The 22,657-nt window shown below is 35.5% G+C and overlaps 1 protein-coding gene across 1 annotated transcript in view; it reads left to right on the forward strand.

The window, feature by feature from the left end:
• Positions 1–19,913, forward strand: part of LOC145688273 (DNA repair endonuclease XPF-like) — a 57,341-nt gene extending 37,428 nt beyond the window's left edge. The window contains exons 3-4 of the mRNA XM_081762269.1: positions 1,206–1,329; positions 14,385–19,913. Coding sequence (XP_081618395.1) covers positions 14,478–16,565 — 2,088 coding nt within the window. The 5' untranslated portion in view covers positions 1,206–1,329; positions 14,385–14,477 and the 3' untranslated portion in view covers positions 16,566–19,913. The remainder of the gene's footprint in view (positions 1–1,205; positions 1,330–14,384) is intronic.
• The last annotated feature ends 2,744 nt before the right edge of the window (positions 19,914–22,657 follow it).

A 22,657-nucleotide genomic window follows, 5' to 3' on the forward strand; every position in this document is an offset into this window, starting at 1 on the left:
CCTCTCTTTTTAATTTACGCTCCATAATTTGTTGAGGGACGATGGTGTTACGCATTTTATTAAGAAATTTACCTAGGGATATTGTATTATCAAAGTATAAAACAGCTCTCCCAAGGGGGAGAGATTTTGAAAAATTTCCATGTTTCCCACTAACCTATGGTTGGGGAGAACAAGAGTAGTAGTAGTACTAACCATTTGTTTACCAAGTTAAAATAGTTACTTTGTTTACCGGGTGGGAGTTCAGAAACTGTTTCTCTAGAAAAGTAAATAAATATTTACATACCAGACTCTTCTTAAGATAGAATCAGAAACATCAAAGTCACCAACTGGAATCTCCCCACTGTGATTAACTACCAATTTCTATAAGACAACTTAATGACCATTGTTGCTTCTTTTGTAAACATTTTCATAGATATAAGTAGTCAAGAAGCACCATCCTCGAATAAATATTATTACTTACATAACAACAAAATAAACAGCAATGGGGTATGCACACAGCCCCTTTGTAAACAGAGGCTTAACAGTGTATAATAGTTTTCCAGTGTTGTGTAATAGATCACATGGTGCTGGTTCCTACTCTCGTTACAAGCACATGCGACTCTTGAGTCCGCGTTAAATCTCAAATATACATAATCATTCCAAGAAGTTAAACCGGAGACAGTGGTTTGAAGTGAAAAAATGACAATGTGACTCTTTTTTTTTTTTTTTTTTTTTTTTTTTTTCCTGACAATGCTCATAACAGGCGAATTAATGATATCCTTGAAGTAACGCAGTGCAAGTGATTTTCCACAGACCAAAGCAATTGCTAAACTGGAGAACAGAATTTTATATGAGAACTGATTACTAGATGATAATGAATGTCTTGATATTTAATTTGTGTGGTTCTTAGTACATTAAAGGGTGCGGTGGCTCAGTTGTAGAGCGTTCACCTCCGGTGCTTGGGGTCCCTGTTTCGATCCCAGCTCGCGCCGTGTGGACTTTGTGATGGACAGACATCGTGCTCGTGGGTTTTCTCAGGGTTCCCTAGTTTCCTCACACTTTCTTCATTCCACCATTTCATTCATTTCACATCTTCACTGTCTCCTTTAGCCTAACCGGCATAAATATGGGGCGTAAAACTTAAAGATTTCATTTCATTTTCATTTTAGTACATTAGACCTCTTTCTCTGCTGTATACCTATGTTACTATGAATCGTATTTTTCAGGTGCAGGACTCCGGTGTGACCATGGAAGTGCTGATTGAAGAGTCTAAGGGGGAAAGCTAGAAAGGAGGAGATTTTTGCTTAGACTGTTGCATCATCCATGCATTCATACAAATAATATACCCAGGTAATTATTTAGTTTGCGTGTATTGAGTTTATGTATCAGGTTATTAAATAAAAAGCTTTAAATATCATAAATTGCCTAATCACATTTGAAGCGAGGATAAATGAGAGCTTCTATCATTCGACACGACATTCATTTGTGCGTCTGTGTTCATTTATCGATAACTTTTGAGGAATTACCCGATTTAAATGAAACTAATAGTTTCGCTTCAGCCTTTTTCATCCTGTACACTATAGGTTAAAATCATGCTTAATTAAGAGCTCTAATTGTTAATATTTCAATTTATTTTTAATTGCTCACCAACTTCCGCTTATATTAATATTTAAATATGGTTACAGCTCTTGTAATAATATGCAGCAAATCATGTTTATGTTCAGCATTACCATTATCCATTTAAGTTGGAATTAAATCGTCACAATAGTTTTAATTTCTTCAAATTGCCTGCAAGCTAGCGATATCTGTTTTCGCCAGGTAGCGACATCTGTTAGCGTGACTGTTGTATTATTAGGAGTTAGCGTGACATACTGTCACTTCATCTTTTATAAATAGGATTGTGCTTTCTTTGAGGCTTCCCACATAGGCTAACTCACATGGATTTTATTAAATATAGGGTGCATTTCCTTCGAGGCTTTTCTATCATTCTCATTATTTAGATTTCACCCTTTGTCACTGGCATCATATAGTATGAAGGCCAGTACAGTACATTCCCATCATACTAATAATGTCATATGGTATTTTCACATCTCGCGCCCGTTTCCTTTACAAATGTTTTAGTTGTTTTTTTGATTTTCTTATTAAGTACCACATTTGTTTTTCTGTAGTGGGTTATATAAATAGAACATGGCCCCGCATAGCGTAGTCGCTAACGCTCTTGCCTTTGGTGGGAGATGTTCTGAGTTCGACTCCCGGTCGGTAAAGTTGGTCGGGAATATGTAAAAACCTTTTCAGGGCTGTTATTCTGAGTGAATTTTTGGTTGCTTAAATTCAAACTGTCAGGCTTGAAAAGAGTACCATAAACCAAGAAACAGATACAAAATATTGTTGCTTTCCCATGCGAAAAAAAACAGGCACCTGTACAGTTAATGTCAAACATATGCCTGAAAATGGAATACGACTTTTCACCTGTACTGTGCCTGGACTTATCCAGTTAATGTGCCTGTATAGACGCAGAGAACATGCATTTACAGGCGTCAAGCACATACAAGAAACCTGTACATGCAATGTACAGTATATGTTCGGAGAAAGAAAGTTTGTTTACAGGTGAGGAACATGCTGTTTTCAGGATCACAAACACACACACAAATTTGTATACATGCACATGTCCAGTACATGTACATTGCATGTATAAGGCGAAATACAAGTGCTTTTCAGGTATGCAGTACCCATTTAGAACATCCAACACCCATTTAGAGTACCCAACACAATAACTGTGAAGTTTTTTTACTTTGCCTGTATAAATACATGTACATTGCTTGTACAGGTACATGTACATCGCTTGACTTTTTTTTTTTTTTTTTTTTTTTTTTTTTTTTTTTTACATGCACTGAATAGGCAATGTGTATAATGCTTGTACAGGTTACTTGTGTATTGCATGTTGAACTTTTTACATGCACTGAACAGGCAACGTGTACAGTACCTGTACAGGATACGTGTGCATTGCATGCTCATTTACTTCTATGATTTTATGTTTTATCATTTTATTTTATATGCCGTTAGAATTAAATAAAGAAAATTACGTAATTCCGTTCACATTTTTGCTGACATCTTGTGAGGGTATTTTCAATCATTAAACCTGTGCATGTATTGTAGCCGTACTTCACAGTTAGCAACCACAGTTTGCAGGCAAATATTACAAACATGAAAGACATACAAGCTACTGTAAAGATCCATGTTTCCTTTACACGAACATGCTCTGTATATCAGTGGCGTAGCCAGAAACTCATCAAAGGGGAGGCTTAAGCCATTAACATTACTAGAATATTTAGCTCAGGGGGCATGGCCCTTACTTCTGAGAATTGAAAGAATTTTTCAGTGATCATATAGTATTGTAATGGTATTCTGGGGGACAACATTGCCCCCTTTAGTTACACCTATGACTTAAACACATACACATATCTCAATATACAAAAGACTAAGTTCAAAGTGACTGATTGACTGATTGATTAACGCATGGGTCAAACCACTTAAGCTAGAAACTTGAAATTTGGACAGTACATAAGATATGTGATGTAGGGTACCAGTATGAAAGGATTTTTGGAAATTCAACGGGGAAGAGGGAGAATGGGATGGGAAGAATTTTTCAGAGATGGCCGTATCTCCGAATCCCTTACGGCTAAAGACTTGAAATTTATTTGGATTTCTCATTTGAAATAATCTGACACGTGTTTTAGCGTTTTTAAAAAATATTTTAGTAAAAAGGGGAAGAAAAGAGGTGGAAAAAAAAAGGTGTGGGGATTGCAATTATTGTAATAAGACGTCGATATTTCGGAATCTCTGAAGGTTAGAAACATGAAATTTGGTTTTTGAACCTCTTATTTAAAATATAGATCTGTATTTCTGTTTTTTAAATCTATATGTAACCTAGAAGGAAAGAAAAGGGCGGGAAGAAAAATATGTGGAGGAATACAGTTATTAAAATAAGACGTTTATACCTTGGTGTGTGGGAACAAAGTCATGAAACTTGGTATTTCAACTTAAATTCGGTATGGTTGCAGGTTCATGAGGTGCGAGGCCGTAGGCCGAGCTACAAGCAAAAGCGGTGGGTTTGCCCCCTGTTACTTGAACTGAAATTTGGTATAGCTCAGAATTCTGGAAAGTAAGAGACATAACACTTGGTATTTGAACTGAAATTCGGTGTATTTACAGGTTTATGAGGTGCGAGGCCATAGACCGAGCCATTACGGGCGTCTGGGGGAAGTGGCGTAGCTAGGGAGGATCCAGGGATCTAAACACCCCGAAATTTTTAAAAGTTTTTAAAATAAAGCCTAAAATCGCGTTTTCAGTCAATTTTTTTTCCGGGAGAAGACCCCCGGCTCTCCTCGAAATGAAATCCTGTCTACGCCATTGTCTGTGTGCGAAGCCTCCAGCTAGCCGAAGGCTAGTAAAATTAAAAGCTACGATATTTGACATCTCATTACGGCCAAACGATAAGGCCGAATGAAATAATTTTTGGCACACAGTTAGGCCCAATCTGGGTTATACAGGGGATTTATAATATTCACTTTGATTATAATACGTGCCCTAAGGGGGAGCAGTGGTGATTGTTTTTTTTTTTTTCTTTTTCTTTCTTAACGAAGGATTAGTATCTTACGAGCTATTCAACTTATTAAGCTGAAATTAGGTATATAGCTCGTAATTAAAAATAAACAGATATTCCCCTAGTGTTTCGGAAAATTCACTCTTTTAGGGAGGGGAGGGGGTATTTTCTATATTCTATATGGGGAATTGATAATGCGTTATATGTGAAATAACCCAAAACGGTCAATATTTGTATTGAATCTATAGTTTTCAGGGTCGCTGAGTTTACCAATGACAATTACGAAATCGTTCAATCCAAGTTTAGCCCCCATCGACATTAAGGGAAGGGTAATAAAATATTCAAATTTACCAAGATAAGTATCGAGTACGTAGTTGTTGGGATCGCTGAGATGATTAGTACTAATCCAGAAGCCATTCAAATCCAAGTTTAGCTTCATCGGCATGGGGGAAGGAGGAGGCGCGGTATTTCATCAATTGTTGGTCTGACGAAGCGAAGCTGGTACGTTCAATGTTAACATTAAAGTCTGCTTCTCTGCAAGGAATCTTTCGGTAGTCTGGAAATCGCTTGTACAACACGTTTAACTATTCCGTGTTAGGTGTTAACCGTGTAGCTGTACATCACCTGTACATTGTTGTTAGCAGTAACTTTGTACAGCCAATGTATAATCAATGCAAAACAGACATCAATCCAGATGTACTTTTCGGTCGAATTGCATGTATTCTTCACAGGAACATTCGCTGTACTTGCAACATGCCTGTGTACAGGCTACTAAACACATAGTGTACAACCCAAGGTTTGAGTGACTGTACAGTGCTTGTTTATTTCAAACACGTTAACGTTAAGAACATCCAATGTAACGGGAATGTTTCGGAAGTCTGGAAAGGGTTTATACAACACATGTTCAGGCATTTCTTATTTGGTGTTAAACATGCAGCTGTACATCGCCTGTACATTGCTGTTAGCACGAGCTGTGTGCTACCAATGTACGATCAATGCAGAACAAACATCAATCCAGCTATACCTTTTCTGTCGAATTGCATGTATTCTCCAAATATACATTCATTGTACATGCAACATGTAATGTGTCTGTGTACAGGCTATCAAACACATACTGTACAATGCATATTTTGAACACATGTGCAGTGCTGTTCATTTCTTACATGTTAATATTAAAAACAGCCTCTGTAAAGGGCGTGTTTTTGGGGTCTGCAAGCCGCTTGTACAATACGTACTCAACTATTCTTTGTCAGATGTTAAACATGCAGATGTACACCCATGTCCAAAATGATTGTCGCATGTCTATAACTGTCTTCTTGTAAGAATATAATTTGATAATGATTTTTCAGGGTACTTTTAATACTATGTGTATAATCGGAAAATGTATATTTGTGGCAAATTTCATGGGAAAAGAATTATAAATACAAAAATTAGAATGAGTAAAACAAAATGTTGCTAAATGGACAAGAAAGTTTTATTTTAGTTTTGTTGTTCTTATTTACTGCTCTTTTGACATGAAATTTACCTCATACGTGTCTTTACTAATTATACACATACTAACATGGGCGAATTCATTATCAAATTATATTCCTACAACAACATATTTATAGACATGCGACAATAATTGTGGACATGAGTGTACATCGCATGTACATTGCTGTTAACAATAGCAGTGTACAGCCAATGTACGATCAATGCAGAACAGACGCCATTCAAGGTATACTTCGTGGTCGATTCGCATGTATTCTTTTTAAAAAAACATTCATTGTGTATGTAACATGTCTGTGTACAGGCTATCAAACACATAATATGCAAAGCATGTTTTGAACGCATGTGGAATGCCTGTTCATTCAAACATGTTAACATTAAAAACAGTCTCTGTAAAGGGAATGTTTCTGGAGCCTGGAAGTCATTCCTACACCATTTGTTCAACTATTCCTTGTCAGGTGTTAAACATGCAGCTGTTCATCGCCTGTACATTGCTGTTAGGAAGGGCTATGTACAGGCAGTGTATGGCCAATGCTCAACAGACGTCAATACAAGTGTACTTTTCTGTCGAATTGCATGGTTTCTTCACAGAATCATTCATTGATATCCAATATGTACCATGTCTGGGTACAGGCTATCAAACCTATACTGTACAACGCATGTTTTGAACCCATGTGCAGTGCTTGTTCATTCCTAACATGTTAACGTTAAAAGCAGCCTCTGTAAGGGGAATGTTTCTGGAGTCTAGAAGTAGTTTGTACAACACCTGTTCAATTATTCCCTGTTAGGTGTTAGACATGCAGATGTACATTGCTGTTAGGAAGGGCTATGTACAGACAATGTATGGTCAGTGCAGAACAGACGTCAGTACAGGTGTACTTTTCTGTCGAATTGCATGAATTTTTCACAGGAACATTCACTGTACATGCAACATGTAAAATGCTTGTATTTAAACTATTAAACATTCACTGTTCAACGCATTTTTGAGCGCTTCTACATTGCTTGTTACTTTTTTAACATGTTGAAGGCAAAACCAGTGTCTGCACATGCACTGTACATTGATGTTACCGAGCTCACTGTACAGCGTATGTCCGTTTACCTCAAAATAGATCTCAATACATGCACTTACAGATCAAGAAACGCCTGTTTTCTTTCATGAAACAGGTACGTAATTTGCAACATGCATAAAACAGGGCCTGGAAAAATGTAACACATGCACTAGACATGTTTCCAGTGCCTGTACAGTACCTGTATAGATTTTTCATTTTCGTATGGGTTTGTATAAAATTTCACTTACATCATGTTATTCGTTCGGAAAATATTTTATTGAGAGGTTCTGGTATTCTGTTAGAACATAATATCAGTTTTTACAAAATTAAGACCATGAACGAGCATTTTGCTCATGATAATAGACAAAGACAACATTAGTTAATTATTCACAGAGTTTCTTTACTATTGTCTTTGCAATTGGGTAAATCCATGTCAGGTGGTCCAGTAATGTAGCTCGACAAATGTTCAAAATGCAGTATTTTCTGTACAGATATTTTACTGGTGTCGAAACGGGTTACTGAGTGTGGAGTTTCTGAGATGCTAATTAACCGAATGAAAACCAAAATGTTCAGCATACTGTGAGCTACAAGATTGTCTTAGCCATTGTCATTCAAGAATTACAAAGGGTGAATTTGAAGCGGCCAAGAAAAAAAAAAAAAAAAAAAAAAAATCCGACTTGAACAGATGAGATTTTAAAAAGGGAAATGTTCATGAAGCTTTGTTCCTCTGGATTGAGTCCTCTGATGTAGGTGGGCCTATGCAGCAAGTTTCAGCTCGGTGCTTTTTACGGTTTTGGGAAAATTCGGAAAAATGAAAAAGTGCACATTTTACAGGATCTCTCTGACGGGGGCCTGATAAAATTATACAATTCTTCCCCGTAACAGCTCTGTATGAACGTTTATATTTCCAAAATTATGGGTTTCATGTTTTACTACTAGTACTATTATTATGAACACAAAGTTACATCGTTCAAATAAACAAATGTAGCACTACGCAAAAGTTTACTATATATGCATCAGAAATCAATTTACAGTGGATGAATGACTCAAGAAGGTATGAATTAAAACATACATGAACATGTTTTATCCTTTCTATATTCCACATGTACGCGCCTTTTGGCGTGAGAGACCCCGGGTTCGATTCCCGGCGGGAGCTCATGTGGTTCGAATTCCACGTTAATCAGTAGTCTACGTCTCATATAGCCTCGCTGCTGGAAAGGACGCTAAACTAAAATCCACTCCACTCTATATTCCACATAATTTTCACTGAGATTATTGTAATTCAATAAATAAGACATTTGATATCCGATCCGTGTCTACTTAATTAAACTGACTTTCCAAAGCACTGACTGCATTTATGTTCAGAGTTGTACTAATTTGGGGAATTTTTGTATAAATATTATGTATTTTAATTATTGTGAGAGTATTCTTATAATTTTATATTTCTATATTTAATAATCAAATATTGTTGCAATTCTCTTCACTTTACATGTTAATAAAATATTACAAATTTCACTCAATTTTGAACCACCTTTATTCAACGTGTTATCGTGCATTTGCATTGCTTCTTTTAATAATATTTTATATCTGTGAGTGGATCTACATATACCTTGACCAAGTTTCCAATAAAATTTTGTTTTTTTATATAGTACATATTGCCCTAATGCTGACTTACTTGGTTAATTTAATGCTATATGCTCCTCAAATATTTTTGGTTTGATTTAGTTTAACGTTCCACGTTTATGCCTACTAGGCTAAAGGAGACTTGGACCTACTGATTATAGTTGAATCGGAATCACTTTGTTCGTTCAACTGTATCCCTACCGAGAATCGAACCCGGGACTACACGAACTTAAGTCAAGCGTGCTAGCCACTAGACCAAGCTCTCCTGAAATAAATAAATAAATAAATAAATATATATATATATATATATATATAAAAGATTAAATTAGCCAGGGAAGTCAGCATTAGTGCAACATGCACCACAACAAAAACAAAGTTTTGTTTGAAAATGCGTCAGTTATATGTAGATCCAGTCATCGATGTAAAAAATTAAGAGAAACAGTAGAAATAAAATTACGAGATAACACATAAAGTAGACAAAGTTTGATATTCCAGTGCCAGACCTCTTTCATGAAGTAGTAGTTTGATTTTGGCACAGATCTGTAGTATCTGAGTTACCAACGATTATATATTACTTAATTCAGAGGATTTGATTAACCTGAGTTTTATTTCTCTTACTAATTGATAATTACTGTATGATTTTTTTTTCCTTCACAGTAGATATATACCTTAATACTCACTGAATACCCTCTCTCACTTTAAAATTAAGTGAAATTTGGAATAGTTTATTACAATGTAAAGTGAAGAGGATTGCAACAATATTTGATTATTAAATATAGAAATATAAAATTATAACAATACTGTTTCATTCTTTGGCAAATTTTAACCCCAAGTTCGGGATATTCACATCGTCATAATGAAAATGTACACTAAGTTTTATCATAATCGAGAAATTTTTACGTGGTTTATATTGGAAAATTCATGTACATGTGTAAACTTGCAGCATGGAGTTGATTTGATCCTCCTTATATTTGATTGATTGCAACTCCAAACAATAGAGTTAATTCTACAAGTGGAGGAAAAGCACATATCAAGTTTAATGAAAATTGGTTAAGTTCTACGAGAGTCTTTGTAGAACATATGGACGGACAGACAAATGCCAGTCGAGTTGAATAATAGAAGCTTCACTAACGCTTGCTTCAATAAGAAAGTAAACTTGTACTATGTTTAAAATAAAAACAAGAACGTTGGATGGCTGTGTAGGTGGTGGAGGACAGCGGCGATGATGATGATATGATGATGATGATAATAATAATGATGATGATGATGATGATGAACAACAACAACAACAACAACTACTACTACTACTTGCGTACGTGGTGCAGAACGTGACATATAGTACAATTATCGTATGTTACAAAGGCCCTTTAACCGTCAAATCTATATACCGTTATAAAAACCGGAAACAGATTTCTAGAGAAACCGAAAACCCGATATTTCGGTTTTCTTCAGAAACCGGTTTGGTTTTTACCGAAACTGATTTCGCTGAAAACTGTTTCGGAAAAACACACAAAACGTTCTGGAGAACAGCGAAGCACTATCCTGGTCAGAAATAGAACAGTTTTGGAAAAACTGAAACCTGTTTTGGAGGAAACCGATATATATATAGGCCTATATAGTTGTTTATCTCTGACCCCTGAACCTTGAGGTACTATTCTAGTGTTTGCCTGGCGTGTTTTGAGGGAAAGTAAATGGATCTTCAGACAGGACGTATGGCTTAGGGATTTCAATCCGGAGTGTAATAGAGGATTTTATTCCTATTCTGTGTTATAACTTATCGATCGCTTTCTAGCTCTACAAAATTGTTTACTACTACTTTCTAGAAATCGAAATATAAGCGAGTACCAATGGCACAGTCTGCAGAAAAAAAAAAAGCAACATGAGCAGGTATGTTTATTGTGAAACTACGCCTAACAGCGCAGGGAATCAACATAACGTCTAAGTGGCACGAATCACGCCAGAAGAAACCTCGGCTTCCTCCCCTGTATACTTATTTTGGAGCAAAAGACTGTCGTTTCACAATAAACTTACATGTTCATGTTGCAGGATTTTTTTTTCTGCGGACTGTACAACGTGTATCTACGAAACGCTGATTGGCTTCGTGGATTCCCGTGTGCGACATTTCTTTCTCTTTTTTGTTATTCTTTAGTGGCATGAGGAAAGTGGGAAGAAATGGAAGAACCCCGAGAAAACCCATTGGCTGTGTTTGTCCATCACGAAGTGGCATCCAACCAAAACCCGCTCCAGAATAAGATGTATTGGAAATGCTTCACTAATCCGAGTCTTTCCCCATCGAGTGCGTTGTTGCCAGTACTCGCACAATTATATTTTGGAGAAGTGTACATTGACACAACACACACGCATTCTTGTGGTATCCATTTTCTCTCCTGCAAACCAACAAAATATTTTAATTATGTTTTCATTTTTAACAGAGTCTAAACTCTTGAAGTAAATGAAGTTAGTTTTATCTTTTTGAGATAGCAATCGTTAAAGATTTAAGGAGACAGGGCTTCAAAAAAATTTTTGTTCTAGAAGTAGCAGAGAAAGAATAAGTCAGATTATATGTATACTTACATATACTTCTTGGTACACAAGAAATTCTAAATCCATTTCTAAATTTTGTACCCATTCAAAACTTAGTTTCTGAACTGTCTTACATTCCCATTGTGAGTTCATAAAATCAAATCGAGGAAACGTTTGAGCCGTTTCAAATGGAGTTTTGAACCTGAGTGTTTTTCGTTTCACATCGGTTAGGATGTAGCAAATAATAAATCCATAAACTTTTTTTTTTTTTTTTTTTTTCGTGCGAAGAACTGGCACTTCAGCTAATTTATTTCGATATTATACAAAAGAATATTACTGAGCTCCTTGACGGTTATAGGGTTAGCATTACATCTTGGGTACAGGAGATCTGGATTCATTTACCGATGATTGGTCATCTGCTTCGAATTGCACGTTAAGCCGTAAGTTCACATTTCATACACTCGATGCTGAAAGAAATGGTAAACTTAGACGTACAAAATATTGTTGGGATGGTAGTTGTGAGAACTGTACAGATGAGTAAGTACTAAAATTTAATAAGATTTTACGATATGTAGTGTGTTGATATCCTGTAGTATTTCCTTACCAAAAAGGAAAAATATCCGTACGTTACCGTACTGTATTCCTTCAAGAAATAATGTTATATCTACTTCAATAGGGTAGTAATAGAAAATTTTGGTAAGCACTCCTATTAAACTAGGTGTTTCACGACCAATAAAATGTTGAATCTTACTAAAAATCTATTTTTTAGTACTCAGGAAAATCCACTGGGTATGTCAAAATGTGCCGATAAATTCATGTGCGAAATTAGACCTGAATTTTCCAAGATCTTAACTTGTGGATTTTTAAAATCACGTTATCCCACATTCGCTTCTAATACTTGGAGTTCAATGCATTTAGTTTGCATGTAACAAAATATTAATATTTCTTCTCAATTCTTGCAATAAGAAAATTGCGTGATTTTGTGGTAGATATTAGTAGAAGTGATATTTAGTCCCTGCAGTGTTTAAAAAGAAAGAAAGAAAAATGTGAGCGAACTGATGAGCTACCTTAACAGCGTGTAAAATCAATGTCTTGTACTATGTAATTTACTAATTTAAAAGTTGAATACCTGATCGTGAGTAGTTCGGTATTATTATTATTTCCTACTTCGTTACTTCGGATTGTAGGGATTGTGGTATCGGTATACAAAATTTCATCGTTATTATACTCATTGCAGTCCTACTTTTTATCATTAGAATATCCATTTTTCATTAAAACTGTGAAACAGGAATGTAACAAATTATTGTCCTTGTTAAGAAAATCTGTTATTCGAAGGCTTTTTAAATAGAAGGAATTTTAGGAGGAAAATAATATAATTATTTTAACATTATTAACATTCTTTTGACAGGAAATTTTGAGTTTGAGCTGTGATCTTTTGTAATAGACTTTTTTTTTTTTTTTTTTTTTTAAGTGATTTCTAATTCAGTGTCCTTTTTCAGCACGAAACGATGATAGAGCCTAGAGTATAACGTAGAGTGTGAATTACATCTTTCTCATCAAGGGTCAAAATGGGATTAACACACCGATAAAGCATGTAAAAAGAGAAATTTTAAAGTAAAAAGAAAGTCAAGATCTATTATGGAAAGTAAAAGAACACACACACAAAATCAAGATAGCATATATCGTATTTAGCAGGCGGTACACCTAAATGTTGTCTTACACTATCTGGAACTTTGTTGTAAATGATGTATATGGCATTTCTTCTTTATGCGAATTTTTATTTTTGCCCTGTGGTTTGATAACAGTAAACAGGTTACATTAGCAAAGAAAGAAAAGGAGAAAAAATTCTCTATACAAAATTATAAGGTTCTAGGAGTAAAAAAAAAAAATCGTGTTGGAATTTGGTGTGTGCTATAACTTCTCTCGCTCTCTCTGTTTGCCTCTTAATACTATATAGGTTTGAAATGTTATTTGCAGAAATATTTGGGCGGTATATGCAAGGATAATTCTATGTTTGGTTATTAGACACTACTACTAGTAAGACATTAACTTTGTCTTCTGCTAGTTTTAGACATGATTAAGTTCGAGTAGCACGTTACAACTTGTGTAGAGTTGAAAAAAAGCGCATACATCTCACTATCACACACATTTGGAAGATGGGAGAATTTGTTTTAGCTAGGTGATTATGTAAGCCCGCCATCCTTCTTTATGGCGCCATACTAGGTTCGCCAGAAAGAAAATGAACTGATTTCATGAAGCTATATTTTAAGGAGGGGCACGGTCGGTCACTGGTAGAGCACTTAACTGTGGTGCATGGCGTTCTAGGTTCAGTTCCTGTCCTAGTAAGTTTGTGGTGGACAACATCGCGGTTTTTCTCGTGTACTCCCATTTCCTCGCACATTCTCATTCCATCGATTCTTCCATAATCTCTTAGCCTAAATGGTATAATTGTGGGGCGTTAAACCTAACGATTTTGTATTTTAAGAACTACTTCAACCGAGTCTCACATATTCTACTGAGAGACAAGTCTGTTTCTGTCCTACAATTGTTTTATGTAGCCACCACTTACATCACGTACATCAAGGCAATTATAATGATTTGGAACCTCGTGATCGATCAGGACTTACTTCCGTATACAGACATCCAGTCTTTAAACCATCGAATGTTCTTGGAAGGGGGCGGAATGTTGAATCATCTTTGTAAAACACACTGTACCATGTTTTTGTGGACTCGAGAACACCTTTTGCGGAGTTGTAGCCATCCCGAGCGTAAACAAGGAACTAAGCATTGAGGGTAGAACGACAAATCCAGAGCGCAAGTGTGTGCCCTGCTCACTCAGAACTTACAAACTCTCTCATTCTTTCAAATAGTCACATAATTGTTCCGTGAAGATGCTTGAGGACTACGAATAGGGCTTCAGAATCATTTTGGGAAGAAGTAAAAAGCCTGTGTAATACAAAACCCTCTTGTGCATTTCCTGTATTACGTGGTTCACTATTCAATTTTACATTGCAGAATAGTGTACAAAGGGGACATTATTTATTCCAGGGTTTATTTTGTGTGATGTATTTCTTCCATTTTCAAAAAATTAATTTACTTCTATGGAATTTTCTTTGCAGGTGATGTTATTGAACTTGAGGACGCTAGTCGAAATTGACTATTTTGTTTGAAGAGAATATTTCAAGATTGTAGTGCTGTCTGGTTGGCTCACAATGGCAACATATAATGAAGTACTGTTAAATAGTTTCATGGAAGGTGATGGTCTATTAGTAACTGGGAGAGGTTTATGTTACGACACGTTTCTTGAATTGGTAAAGCACCACTGTAACTTACCAGAAATAGTTTTTGTACTAGGAGTCACCAAAGGAGAAAGGGAAAATATTATAAAACAATTAGAATTAGAAAGGGTAAATCCACTGCCGCAGATATTAACAAATGAGCTGCCCAGTGACGAAAGATGGAAGATTTATAGGAATGGCAATGTAATATTCATATCGGATCTTGTTTTGATATCAGATCTTGTGGAAAATCGTATTCCGGTTCTTAAGGTATTGGGAATGTTGGTGTATAAAGCTCATCGCGTAGCTCTGTTAACGGCAACTGCTTTTGCTGTTCGTTTGTACCGAGACAAAATCCGTCATGGCTTTTTAAAAGCCTTTACATCGTCCCCGCACTTGTTGACAGAAGGTAGCTCAAGAGTTGATCGTATTCTGGACAATTTGTACGTAACTAAATTGTACCTTTTTCGGTTTGACCATGCAGCTGTGCAGGATCATTTAGCAAGGTGTCCAGTTTTCCAGTTGTTTGCGCAGCGTCATTTGACACCCGTAATGAAAAAGATTGAATGTGCTGTGGAGAGGCAGATTAGTTTCATTATTCAGGAGCTGAAAAAGAAAAACATTCCTCATATCACAGATGATCTGACACTTAGAAACGCTGTACACAAGTCATTTCTAAAAACAATGGACTTAAAATTGAATCCTATACTGCATGAACTGTCTCTGGATACAAAGCAATTATTTTCAGAGTTGAAACTGATGAGCAAGATTTTGGCGTCACTCATGCATTACGATTGTGTAACATTTCTCCGTTTTTTGAAAGAGCTAAATAGATGTGACCCAGTAGTAATGAATTCCAAATGGGCATATGAAGCTATAGCTCACTTTATTTCTCTGGCTGAGAAAAGAGTATTAGGCAGTAATCGCAGCCCCAATTCGGAACCGAAACTGGAAGTTACTCCAAAGTGGCATCTTTTACTGAAAATAATGGACGTGGTGGAGCGACTTGCACAGCACAGAGGTAATGAAAGAGTCCTGGTCCTTGCAGATAATAGGAGAGTTTGTCGGCAACTTCGTGATGTTATATTACATGGCGCACGCACTGTACTGTTGCAGGTTTTCAATGGAACTTTCGATGCAGATGCAGCTGAGATGGGAACTAATGAGCCTATTGTAATAGAGAGACCTCCATATACGATGTTTCTGCCAATGGCGGAGGAACCGTGCAGTTTACTACATGTACTGAGGAATTTCCAGCCAAGATATGTGATATTTTATGACAAAGATCTGTCAGCTCTAAGGCAAGTGCAGTTGTATTCCGGCTTGTATTCAGGAACGAGGATGATGGCGTTTTTACTAGGGTATGATGAATCAGCAGAGGAACATACGCTTGATACCGCCTCTCGTATAGAGGAAGAAGCTTTCGATTATCTTGAGATGATGCAAAGATTAAATTTGTTAAGACCTCCTTTGCGCTTTGTTCATTTAGATTTGCTCGCTGATGTTCCCATCAAACCAAAAGTGATCGTTGATGTGAGAGAACTCCATAATCAACTTCCAAATCTGTTACATTTTCATGGGAATGATATAATACTCAAAGTACTGCAAGTGGGTAATTACATCTTAACGCCAGAAGTATGTGTTGAAAGGATACTTTTGAACGACATGCTTGGGGACTTTAACTTCCAGGCTTTGTATCAGGAAATTAAAAAAATGATAAAGCTCTACAAGAGGCCAGTATTAGTTATTGAGCTTGATCGTAGTACGACTTCCATTCAGTACTCTGCTCCGAATAACAGAACAGTAAACAACCTGATGGAACGACTGAATCGAGTAGCATTACAATTCCCCGAGCTTCGCGTTGAGATTTCTCCCAACTTGTATGCAACCGCTGAACTGTTTGGCCAATTGAAACGGGGTGAAAGGCAGCCTTACACTGGTAACGGTGGCGTACGTCGAGCTGGTAGACAACGAAGGCAGAATTGGTCCAACAGGAATAGGTTTCAGTTTCAAAACTGTTGAAAAATCTTGCTCAATTATTTGTGCCAAAGAATGTTTCAAGTGATATCAAATTAACAAACGTCGAAGCCACTGATGCACAAATGGGAAACGAAGAAAGTTTAGTTTTGTGTGCTTCGTAAGTTCCTAGAATAATATGGTTTATATGTGAATATACAGAGAGAAGAAATTAAATTTTTATAACTATTTTTCCTTAAAATAGTTTTGAATTTTGAGAACCGTAGTTTAAAGTTTTATATACATTATAAAAAGCTTATTTTTTTTAAAAAAAATATACATATATAGTCGTATGTAGAGCAATGTGATATATTGGTATTGTATCTTTACTTTGTGATCAGGATGTAAGATTTTGAGTCGAAATGTTGAAAACAAATTGATCGCAATATGTAGAACACACAGTTCGATCTGTTGTGTCCGAAGTTTCATTTATAGTATTGTAAAGTTATGATAACCTTCATTTGTTTGTGTGTGTGTGTGTGTGTGTGTGTGTGTGTGTATTTGGGTTTCTTTTTCACTAATTATTTTTAGTCAACATTCGTATGATGATAAGATTGTTACTATGGTCTGCATAAATTATATATGCAGTTTTATCAGTATATTGCTGTTTTATTATATATTAGTTTCCAATTCGATTGGAAATATTACATTTTAAAATCCTCCAAACGTATATATAAATCGATGTATATTGTAGTATGTAGTAGATACATTATGGTATGGAACAGTCAAATACCAAAGATATTGCTTAAGTTGCAAATAGAAAATTTATAAAAAGACTTGCGTAAAGTTGGCAAGCAAAATATTAATAATGAATCTTAAACCATTTTGGATAAATATTTTACTTTTATTTTTGTAGACATTTCTTCGGATTTCCAAGAGTCTTGAGATCTGATATAGATGTACTTTGCTGTTTTGGAAAGACATCTGCTTTGTCACCTACGAAAATTGAACAATACATTTGTAATACTAAAGGATAGGAAGACCAGTAGGTTCAAATCAACTTTGAAATTGTATGACATTTTTTTTAAGGGCTTGGAACGTGCATTGGCGAGTTGAAACTAATACTAACAGATTGTGTAATGGCATGAAACTCTTTGTTTAGCTTTTAAAATCAGGCGGCATTTATTTATTTTCTGTTTCAACTTGCACAAACAATTAAGACTGATGATTCTTCCGTAGAATCTAATTGTTTGCTCCATACCAAGTTTTGATGTCTTGTGTTTTAACTCCATGTGTAAGAAAGAGTGTAACTGGTCATCACAGTATATCTAAATTGAGACTCTACTTTTAACGGTAATTTTTTCTTTCTTTCTTTAATCTTTTGGTTAGCAAGCCCATTCCATAAGATGAGGGCATTGGTACGAAACCACTTTTTAGAAATTTGCAGTACAGTGCTACTTTCAAATATTCGTATTTCAGGCCCTAATTGGCATAGATACATGAAACAAAAAGCAGAATAGAACCATTTTGGCGTTCCGAACCACGAGAAAGAAATAAGTGGAAATTTAGCCACAATTATGAGTCAGAGAATGTATGTCTTCCGTTCGTTCAGCGAACTGTTGATTTAGGGACGGGAAAGGAAAATAGAAAAGACTCCCAAGTATTAGTAATTATTACTTTGTCCTGGCCACATTTGGTATAAATCGGCAACCACTGCTTTAGAGTATTAATTATGTATTATAACTTATGAGAGGTCTTACATTGATATTAGTTCCTATAAAGTATTCCAGAAATTATATTATTAGGTTGTGTTACATTTTGTACTCGTGTTCATTGTAACTGATTGGTTTTGTATTATGATTTAATTTAAAGTGTAGTTCCGGTAATTTTATTATTATTTACTTTTAAAGTGTGTGGTATGTGTAACTTTGATATAGAGATTTAAGAGCTTTATATAAGAATTCCTTGGTGCTATTAGTAAATTTTAAAGGAAAACAATTGGAAACTTAATAAAATTTTATAATATATTGAATGTAAGAATATAAATATTCTTTTATATACTTATAAGAATTTTAGAATATAAGTATTCTAAATAGGCTTTTTTTTATTACAGTGAAATTCTTTATAATAAAAATACAGTTATATTCATTTCTTTGTATGTACAAGTAATTTCTCCTGTATTTCAGCTACAGATCATAAGCCTTGATCAAAGTAAGATTATACAGTTTATAAAGGAAACGAACATGAAGATTTTCAATTTGCTTTGTGAAAAAGGTGATAAAATCATGGTAAACATTGTGTGTTTTGAGAATATCATCACATTCCATATCTGTCTCTCTCTCGCACTGAATCTTAATGTTTTCAGTAGCCTTCTAACCGAAATAGGCATTTCTGCATATAGAGGATATAGGCAACAATATTTCTGTTATTTTGCATTCTAAATGCTTATAAATGTATTTAGTAGATTGTCAATGATGTTCAATAATCTCTGTTAATACTATGATGGTGTGTTGGAAAAAGTAAGTCCCGAGGTACAGAATACACACAGGAGTGATAAATTCTCGAAGTATGAAATAGATGACTTTTCAGTGTTATCTTTACTTAAAGAAGTAACAGGATGTTAGTCATAACAACATTTGTTTAATCACGTAGCATCCAAATACCAATCCAATCTCAAACGTTTCACCGGTAAGATTTCATCACCTTCATTGCGTATCCCTTAAAAATTTGCGTTGCATGAATGCAATTTTTGGTCAATCTCTTTTACTGTAGAAACAATGTACGGAGTTATTAAAGTATTGTTGTTAACATTTCCTTATTAGTAACCTGTACTGCTGTCTTCTTACATTTCCGAATTCAGTTTCCGGTGGGAGAACATTAAAAAATTTGAACAGATTACAGCGATTGCGTCTTAGACTGCGTCTAGGCTCTTAGAACCTCAGTGGTGAAAGTGGACTCTTAAACTTCAACAAATTATCATTGCCTTTCCAGACTCGGAAACAATATCTACTCTGCAGCAATAATTGTTAGTCATTGTTTGAACGTTGCTTTTAATTTTTCTGGTATTATAAACTGTGCTGTTTTCTTATCATTGGTTCTCGAATTTGACATCAAAAAATGATAAAATTTTGAAGAGATACTGATTGAAGATGACAAACTTGCCGTGAAACGTTTACGTTCGGATTACTATTTAGGTGTGTGCTCAAATTTTTATTTCGAGTGTCAGTTTGAGTTTATTCATGCATATTTTTAAATGTAAAATTCCTTAAAACATGGTGGGAAAATAGTGCATTTTTACCCTATGAGTTTTCTACATGTGCAGTTGCTTGTGAAAGTGCCTTCTTTTGTATGATGTACTTTGCAGATTTACATATTCAGCTTTGCTAAAAGGTTCAATAAATTCATTTTAAGATACAGCATTGTTTAAATCGTAATGATATTCCTGGAATTTTAAAGGGGGTGATTAGTCGGCCTTTTAAAATTTTTGCAACGCCGTATTTGACATATATTTACATGTACTGGTTACGCAATATGCAACTCTTATAAGGTTATAGGTTTAACATGGATATCAAGACATGCTCACTTTATCCTCTTTTCGAAAAGTCACATTTTCACAAAAGTTGACATTTTTTGTTCCCAACCCCCTATATCTTCATACCTGTTACACGTACGTCAGTAAACTTGGTAAATATATAGTAAAGTCAAGGACATGTAGAGTTTTTCGGGGTGCATTTCGTACAGCAGGTACCTGACCATGGAGTTTTCACAAGAGCGCCCAAATTTTTAAAAATACTCTTCAGGAAAATGTTTTCTCAGAATTGATGGATCGTGACAAGGTTTGGGTAATTAAACGAAAAATTTTTACGTGACACGTGAAAAAAGCGTAAAATATAAAATATAAAGCACGCTAAAAACTATATTTATTTTTAGATTACATACTAGCTAAACCTGCGCTCTCTACACAGCGCATCATTCACATATGAGCATGAATCTCCTTGTTATTTCTCACATCTGTACATGTCCCTTTGCAGACACAAGTCATAGCGAATAGAAGAAAAAGTGTGATCACTCCTCGTAGTTCAGTGGGACGTCGCTAAGATGGCACTAGCGGCGCTGTGGCCTCAATGTAGCTGTCGAACCCATATGTAGTAGAAGGAAGTAACTTCTTTTTTAATCTACTCATCAAGTAACAGAAAGCTTCAATAATCTACTTGCATATTACATATAATTTTAAATTAACAAGGTACTATGTGGAATGATCAGTGGTGTATTTAAGGGGGGTTCCGGGCTCAAGCCCCCCCCCCTGAAATGTTAATTGCTATATTAAAGTAAATGATATATCTTGCAGAATTTTCACATTTCCAATAATAAAGTTAGCAAAGCCTCCCGAAACAAAATCGTAAATACGCCACTGGGAATGACAAACAATTATAAAGACAAACCAACTTAAATCTAATAATTAATAACGATAATAAAAGTCACTTATCACAATTAGTTTCCAGCCACCTTAGAAAGTTTTCGATTAGACTTCACAAAGCTTCGACTTTTTAGTTCTTTCCGAATTTCCTTTGTGCGAAAGAAGACTCTACACTTCATATAATGGAACAACAATTTAGGCAATATGTCCACACTGTGGTCAAGACAACATCCCAATCCTGTAGTATTTTCTACAAATATATTGTCTATGTTATCAAGACACTCGTAAAAAATGTCACCCCAAAGACCATCGGCAACACGCAACTTCTTCTGAATTTTACTTTCTAATTGTAGGAAAATACGATAGATACTTTCTGAGGGATAAGTTAAAAGTGGGTTGTTGTAAGATCCTCTATCTTTTATCCTAGTAAAAGATGAATCAAGTTTTGTTGGTGGAGTTTCACTGCGGAGGGATCTGTTGCAAAGTACGCACGAGATGAATTTTGAAGAGTGTTTAATAATATAGCCAACTAAGTGATAGACCAAGCACGATTTAACAGTACCGTTTCCTTCACCTTCTATTACTCCACTTTCCCAGTCAAGGAATTGTGTGGCGTGTTGTCCGAAAACAATTTTTTCTTTAATGGAAGCTTCAACTGCAGATTTAGTAGATTTGTTTATTTGTTCTATTTCATTGGCTAAAAGACGCATTTGATTGACGAAAGACGTAAGAGGGGCTTCACTTTTTGACTCAGAATTTCCTTTTGATGTTAATGCTTGCTTAGTAGGAACATACATACACTGCAGCAAGTGTAATTGCAGAAAATCTATTGTGGATGGATGGTCATCGCAGCTTAAGGATGTCAATATTCCAAAATGACGCTCTAATGGATCTTGACTGAGCTTTCCGGTTAAAACATACTTATACCCTCTACTCCATAGCCACTCAGACATTTCTAAAATGCTCTGTACTCGCAAAGATTCAGTCGTTCTTTCAGAGGCAAAAGTGTTCACGGTGGAATTAAGGACAGATAAAAAGGTTTTTAGCGTGGAATGCATATTTGAATTTTCGTATAAAGCTTTCGAAGGAATACGAGAATTAAGAGCATCTGCAAGGTCATTTAAATATCTTGTGAACATTTCAGTATTTTCAGAATCTTCGAAGCCCTGCGATCCAAGTTCGCGAAGAAATTTTAAACTATCAGCAACGCTGTTGCTCAAAAGTTGAAATGCGAGCTTTGCATTCATTCTTTCAAATGGTTTAGGGTCTATGTGAGCAGAGGTAAGTTTTGGAGAAGTTCTAAGTCCTGCAGATTCATCAGATGTTTCTATTGCATAAAGGAGTCTGTAATGCGAAAAATTTATGAGAGTGTCTTTATAACAAACTTGAACTTTATCATGAAAATAATTCCTTATACATTTCAATATATGTACAGCATCTGAAATTACCCACAATTTTCTTTTATTATCAGCGGGGTTCAAAATGTGACACTGTGTTTTTCCTTTCTTCCCACTGATTCCTAATGATTTCCATGCTTTTTTATTTGACTGACTCCCATCAGAAGTGAAACCTATTACTCTGGCACCAGATTGTTCCAACTGCAATATTACTTGAATTAAAATTTTTGCCAGAATATCCCCAGGTGTCGCATTTTTGCTATCATATACAGCAACTGGTTGAATCCAGTCGTGCATAAGTGGGACAAACATAAATACCAATGCGTGATTTGCAAGAATTTTCT

This window comes from Thermobia domestica, chromosome 6 (genome assembly GCF_964235325.1).
Source record: "Thermobia domestica chromosome 6, izTheDome1.hap1.1, whole genome shotgun sequence".
In the NCBI taxonomy this organism is placed as follows: domain Eukaryota; kingdom Metazoa; phylum Arthropoda; class Insecta; order Zygentoma; family Lepismatidae; genus Thermobia; species Thermobia domestica.